The sequence below is a fragment of the Malurus melanocephalus genome, unplaced genomic scaffold, assembly GCF_030028575.1.
Source record: "Malurus melanocephalus ecotype Western Australia unplaced genomic scaffold, MMel_1.1 scaffold_105, whole genome shotgun sequence".
NCBI classification, from domain to species: Eukaryota; Metazoa; Chordata; class Aves; order Passeriformes; family Maluridae; genus Malurus; species Malurus melanocephalus.
Window position 1 is genome coordinate 2,228,573 of NW_026623337.1, and position 6,452 is coordinate 2,235,024.

Consider the following 6,452-nt stretch of genomic DNA (forward strand, 5'->3'; position numbering starts at 1 on the left):
TGAATGGCATTCAGGGTCAGTGCTGAATATGCCTAAGAAAACAATGTTCTTTTTGTCCTTCCTGCCCCCTGCATTTTTGCCTCTTGGTTTAAATGCCTTCCAAGACCACAAGAGCTTTTCTGCCAGTCATGATGAACAACAACTATGGACACATTGTCACAGTGGCTTCAGCAGCTGGTCATTTTGTGACTCCTTTCATGGTGGCATATTGGTAAGTGTTCTTGATATCAGTTTGCTTMATTTTTAAAAATTTTAATTGCATCTTCTCAGTGAGAAAGTACCAAGTTATTAGCTCTGACTCAATCGTGAGCAATGTTTGTATGAAAGGACACTCATGTCACTATTCTATTTTCTTTGCAATTCATTTGAACTTAAGGTCTATTTCCATGTCAGGTCTCTCCTACTTTTGCTTGGGTAATGCTCCTCTATTTCAAAGCACACACAATTGATTTGAGATATTCCTTTGGGGTACAATAAACAGTCGAGGATTTATCTCCATTTCTATCCTGCTCATCCTTCTTCATTTTAGACATTCAGGCTGCATTCCTTRTAAGGGTCTTCTCCTGTGGGGAAAAAAAGGAATGTGCATCAATTGACACACACTAGTTACTGTTTTCTATGATTTTCTGATGTTTTCCTCCTTTACCTGTTCACACCCTGCTTTCCACAATGGCACCACAAGTTTCAATATGTAATCCAGCACTGCACTCTGGTACAGGGAAAGTTAGAATTGATCCCTGGCCTGGGACCAATCCATCCTCTCCAATGGATTATATYATATGGAGGTTTTTGCCTCCTAGCGTGTAGTGTATGTGTATGACTTTTAAGGCCATTYGCAGTGGTGGAAATAGGATTTCTGCCTTCTCATTTGTACTTTTTCCATTTCTGCAGCTCAAGCAAGTTTGCTGCWGTTGGATTTCATAAAGCTCTGACAGATGAGCTGTCTACCCTGGGAAAGGATGGAATAAAAACCACGTGCCTTTGTCCAGTTTTTATAAATACTGGATTTGTCAAAAACCCCAGTACAAGGTAAATCTCAGTACTCTCCATTCCTGTTCTACCTTCTTTGCATCAAGGCACTGCACATGATCCCCAGCTTTGGCCTCTCTTCTAACTGGCTGTATAACAACAGTGTGTATCACTGGCTAAAGAAAATCTGCAGTATTCTTTAACCCATGTGATGGTTGCATTTGAATTACCTGAGTTTATGCAGCTCTGAAGCCTCCTACATCAGCTGCTACCCCTCCTTTTTATTACTGCAGTCCTTACGTGTTTGCTTTCCTGTGTAGGCTTGGGAAGATTTTGGAGATTGAAGAAGTTGTAGAGGCTCTGATGGAAGGAATAGTGACCAACCAGAAAATGGTTTTTGTTCCATCAAATCAGAAAGTAGCTTTACTTCTTGAAAGGTGAGTAGGAAAAAAAAACGTATCAGCTGTAACCCGCTGAGTGTACCACCTTCAAACTTTTGAAATCTGATTCAACATTAAGTTTTATTTCAGAACATATCACAAAGCAGTTAATAATTCAGTGGTTCTTTCCAGTGACAATTGCAGACATCATCCATAGATGTTTTTGAGCCGTCTCATAGTCTCTTGTATAGGACCACTTGCTGCAGCTGGCTCTTCAGTGCAGAGCTCCACTGTACTGTGGGCTACCACATTCTCTGGAACAGCAGCCCCAGCATAGTTCCAGAAAGAGCTGAGGACCTGCTGCTTTTTAATATTTGTTTTTTTTCATATCAATACCAAAGACTGAGGCCACTGAGGCGGAAAATTGCTTTTAAAGGTCTCTGTTCCAAAGAGACAGCAAATGCATGTGTCTGTGTTCAGTATGAAAACTTTCTGGATTCAGCAGCAATATTGCAGTCTAAGTCATGGCTAGTACATACTTGTCCTGGAATTGTCATAAAATGTGATGTGTGGGATTGGAGTTAAAACTAGTTAGGGWTTGATGGGAGCTACATATTCTTTGGAAATAATGCCCAGTTTAAGACTTAGTTTCAGTTCATGCATGTGCATGCATTTTGCTCCCAGACCAGCCCTTCCCTCACCTGCAGTGCCACTTTTTCCCATAATGTAAGTTTCTATCCCACATTTAACTTCATGCTATTGTGTCTTTCAGGGTGTTTCCAGAACGTGCCCTGAACACTCTGAAGAAGATGACTGATGTCAAGTTTGATGCAATCATTGGGCAGAGAAGCACCCAGTGAAATCAAGAACTGATTCTCATTTCCCAGAGGCACCAGTGAAAACAGAACATGTGCTGTTCAGTGGGTTTGATTCAGGACAGAACTCAGGCAGGTGCTTCCAGGCCACCATTCCCAAGCACACTTAAGGTCTTATCCGATACCTGGAGCAGGAACATATCCTGCATTACAGGGAGTGTTAGTAAAGCAAACGTGCAGCTCTAGAAGGGCTGCCTTGAATGTACATGTCATGACCTCTGTCTCATTGTGCTGAGGCAGGCAGGAATTTCCACAAAGGTGGGGGCCCTGYTTCGCTTAAATTTATATTTTTTAATGAAATATGCTCTAATGAAGACTGAATTTCCCATATTTTTGTAGCAAATGCCTGAAATAATACAGGTATRTATGTAATATATCTAATTACGCCGATTATCAATTATGCATTAGCATCATCAATATGTCTTTATATTAATAAATACAGTTCTTTAACACAGCGTCTCTTGGCASTGGAAGTTATAATCAGGTCCTAAAGATGCATTTAAGGCATGGTATGAAGGAATACATCTTTTCCTGTATCATTTCTCACAATGCTCCTCTGCACTTTCCAGACAKCTTTAAAACACTTTCTCATGAAAACAGTGCAGTATTTCTCTACAAATGACTGGGTGCCACAAATGCAGCCCACACAGGGACCAGGGCTGAAAGGCAGTTCCAGGGCTGAGAGGKTGCAGGGRAAGGCTCCAGAYGAGCCTTTGCACAGCTCCTCATGACAAGCCAGGAGCCTGCTCTGATGGGACAGGGGGTGAAAGCCCTRAAGGTCATTGGYCTGTGGTCCAAGAGAGCAGCAGCTGATGACACACGGGTCAAAGATCCCTCCAGAGCACAGAGGATYTGTGCACCCACTTGTGCAACTCCCACCTCTGCAGGCACTTGCTGGCCCACAGCCATCCCAGGCAAGCATGAGCACACAGCCAACTTCAGCACAGTTGGAATTCATCGTGTTCACCTGAACATTTCAAGTTGTTCTGTAAACAGGTTCTTCAGAAAAGRGAGAGCCCTCACCACCCAGCTCCTCCTGCTTTTAGCTGGCAACAGGAAAACATTTTGTTKCCATCAGCACAAATATTTGCTAGATGTGCTAAATGACTCAAAAATAGTTCCCTTTTTGCTCATGGAACATAATGTAACAGGACATTCAGGGTGTGTGAAGCTCAAGTTTCCAGCTTTGAATCTTTTGCTTCGTAGAGCAAGACTCCTGTAGCCAAGAAAAGAAAGTGTAAGCAAATTTTAGAGAATGAAAAACCCCAAAAAGTTAAAAGTCAGTTAAGGAGTGTAAATGTACCACATCTTGGTATTCAAAACCAAGACCCTCCAAACCCTAAAGCATTTGAGAGAAGCATGCTTTGAGTCCTGAAGGACAAAGGAGGACAATTTGCATGCATTTTCAGTAAGTTATTTTGAACACCCGTTTTCCCTAGCTCAGTGTCATACCCCAAATCTGATATTTGCCTTAATGGCTTTTGTCAGCTCTGAAAAGTTCTTTGTTTTGTCCTGCTTTTATTTGAGCTACATATTCAGCTCTAAGAGGACAGGCCTGTCACAACTGAGAGCATCTGCTCTTTTCCATGCTGCTTGAGTTTTCAAGTCTTCAGTTTGGCATGAAGAAACATATGCAAAAGCAAGGATTTCAGCCTTCATCTCCTGAACACCAGGGACAGAACTGAATCATCATGCCTTCCAGGCTCCTCAGTTCTCTTTCTGGCCACAGCACTCAACTGAAGCTTATACCAAAGTCTGGTCACTCTTGGGTGCCCAACAGGGGTCTGTGTGAGCAGGTTTCATACAGCCACCCACAGCCAAGTCCCAAATATGAAGAGTGGTACCTCACATCCTGGCCTAGCACTTGTTATGAGTCAAGTTAGTGATTCTGGCCCTGTGCTCTGCCTGCTGCTGAGATGTGTCTCACAGTCAGTGCTTCCATGCCCTCCCTGCCTCCTCTGCCTTGGCCCCAGCACTGACTGGAACCCCGTGCCAGGAAAATGACAGCACCGCTGAACTGTGCAACTGGGCTCTGGCACAAATACTGATGTTTTAATTAAGCAGAAGATATTCCAAGAGAAAAGTAGGAAGTGCCTAGCTCTTAATYCCTGTGCTGGAGTCAACTCAGCCTCCTGCAGACATGATGACCAACATCTCAGTTAAAAGCACCATTATGTTGGCTAGAGGTTTGTGGAGCTCCTTCCCCAGCTCTTCCAGCTGTTCCACTTTTTTAGAAAGCAGAGGAGAGTGAGGGCTCCACAGGGATTTCATGTGCCAGGTGCATTATGTACTCCCTGAGGTGCTGTACCCACAGGCAGGTGCCTCTGCTGTGACTGCTCTGCCAGGTGGAAGGACTGTGCTCCCCAAAACAAGTGACATGGAGGTGAACTACCAACACAATCTCTAATGGCATGGATTAAAGCTCCCCACAGCACTGCCACCTGGCCTGTTTCTTTAGCAAAGTTTGAGGCTACTTGTTTGGAGACTGGCTCTGCTGCATTTTTCCAAAGTCCTTGAATCCTACTCAGAATGTCAGGAGAATCATCTCAGCCTGTGTTTCTTGGCACAGACCTAAGGCCACTTAAAAGTGAAAATCATAACTGTGCCTCTTAGTACCACTGTCTGCAAGCATCAAGGCCCCAGTCTCATGATTGGGACAATACTTAGTGTTTTAATGCTTGCAGGTAATKCCAGTATGCATAAAAACCCAGGCAATTTTAGGCACCATTTCAAAACATGGATTTCTAAATGCATAGAATCTCCTGAACCCATCAGTTCAATGAAAGGGGGTTTTGTCTTGTTTTGTGGGTTTTTTTCCTACTTCTCCTCTGAAATTAAGCATCTGAGATCACCAGTAGTTCACAGTGTTGCAAAATTGTCTGCAAAAATTCTGACTCCATTTTTTGGTACCTTCAGTCTTTCAGATTCTTTCATTCTGCATCTATTATCTGACCATGTGTTTTTTCCTTTTCCGAGCAGGTCTCTTGCTTTATTTGAGTTCATCACTAAGAGGATTGTAGCTTTACTGCAAAACTTGTGCCAGAGTATGAATAAGCTTACATTTATCCAAGAAGACTGGTGTTACTTGGATTAAACTTGCTCTCCTGCAAACTATTTCCCCTCTATGTTCTCAGCCCTTTTAATGTTCACAGCTGGTAGCTGATATTTTTCTAAAACATCACAATCAAAATGATTTTCAAGAAACATTCTAGTTAAACTGATGCTGCAACAGGAATTTACACTCAATGCTCAAAAATAATCTGATTACATTAGTGACTGTATTTTATATAAAGAAATTCCAGACTCATGTTCACCAGTGCCTCCCAGCTTGMTAATCATGAGGTAATCTCTAGTGGGAGAAAAACCCAAACCCTGAGCAGAAGCTTGCACTAATCCTTTGATGGCCACATAGCTTTTCCACAATGAGGGGCTGCTGCTTCCTTCTGAAGAGCTGACCTGGAATACAGTAATAAGGACTCCTTTGAGCCTTACAGAACTGACACCTGCACTCTAAGAGAGATCAAACATGATAATAGCTGATTTTGATATTATGCAGATGTGGTGGTCTGCAGTAATTCGCATCCAGTGATTTCTGTGTAGTTACAGTGGAATTATACTGGCAAGAGACAAGATTTGAGTCTCTCTGGTATGAAAAACAATGAARGGGAAAAAACAAGTACTTATGTGTAGCTSRGTACTCTAAGTCCTTAAAGCATGCATGTGCTATTAACACCAGTTCTGGCTGMACAGCCTGGTCATTAATGTTATCTTCCCAGCTGAACATCTGTTCATGTGGCACATTTCCACTTCCATCTTCCTTTCTCTATTAGACATTAAATTGTACCAAGAGTCCTTTTAAATACAAGCACAATTTTAAGGGGATTTTAATGAGCTTGTCGGAAATGAGGCTACATCTTGATTTATAGCAAGCAAAGTAGTATGGCCAAAAAAAAGAGAAAATATTTTAGATTAATTGGTTATTTCCTTAGAAGTGCCCTTTTAGGTGAGCTACGGTCAGTTCCTGTGCATTTAATGAATGTTTTCAGTCAAAAAAATGCAAACAAACCCAAACCTAGCCAATCAAAATCAATCAGCACACTAATTAACAGTTAGAGCTAACAGTTTCTGAGACAYAGATACTGAGATTTTCTGCACAGGACTATGGACACACCTTGGAAAGGATAATTCTTTTATACAAGTCAGTTGTAATGGATGTGACACTAGGAAT

The 6,452-nt window shown here is 42.1% G+C and overlaps 1 protein-coding gene across 1 annotated transcript in view; it reads left to right on the forward strand.

Moving 5' to 3' along the window:
* LOC130575370 (estradiol 17-beta-dehydrogenase 11-like) overlaps positions 1-2,679 on the forward strand; it is a 16,484-nt gene extending 13,805 nt beyond the window's left edge. The window contains exons 3-6 of the mRNA XM_057369213.1: positions 105-211; positions 892-1,029; positions 1,290-1,406; positions 2,122-2,679. Of these exons, the coding sequence (XP_057225196.1) occupies positions 105-211; positions 892-1,029; positions 1,290-1,406; positions 2,122-2,209 (450 nt within the window). The 3' untranslated portion in view covers positions 2,210-2,679. The remainder of the gene's footprint in view (positions 1-104; positions 212-891; positions 1,030-1,289; positions 1,407-2,121) is intronic.
* Positions 2,680-6,452: the final 3,773 nt, after the last annotated feature.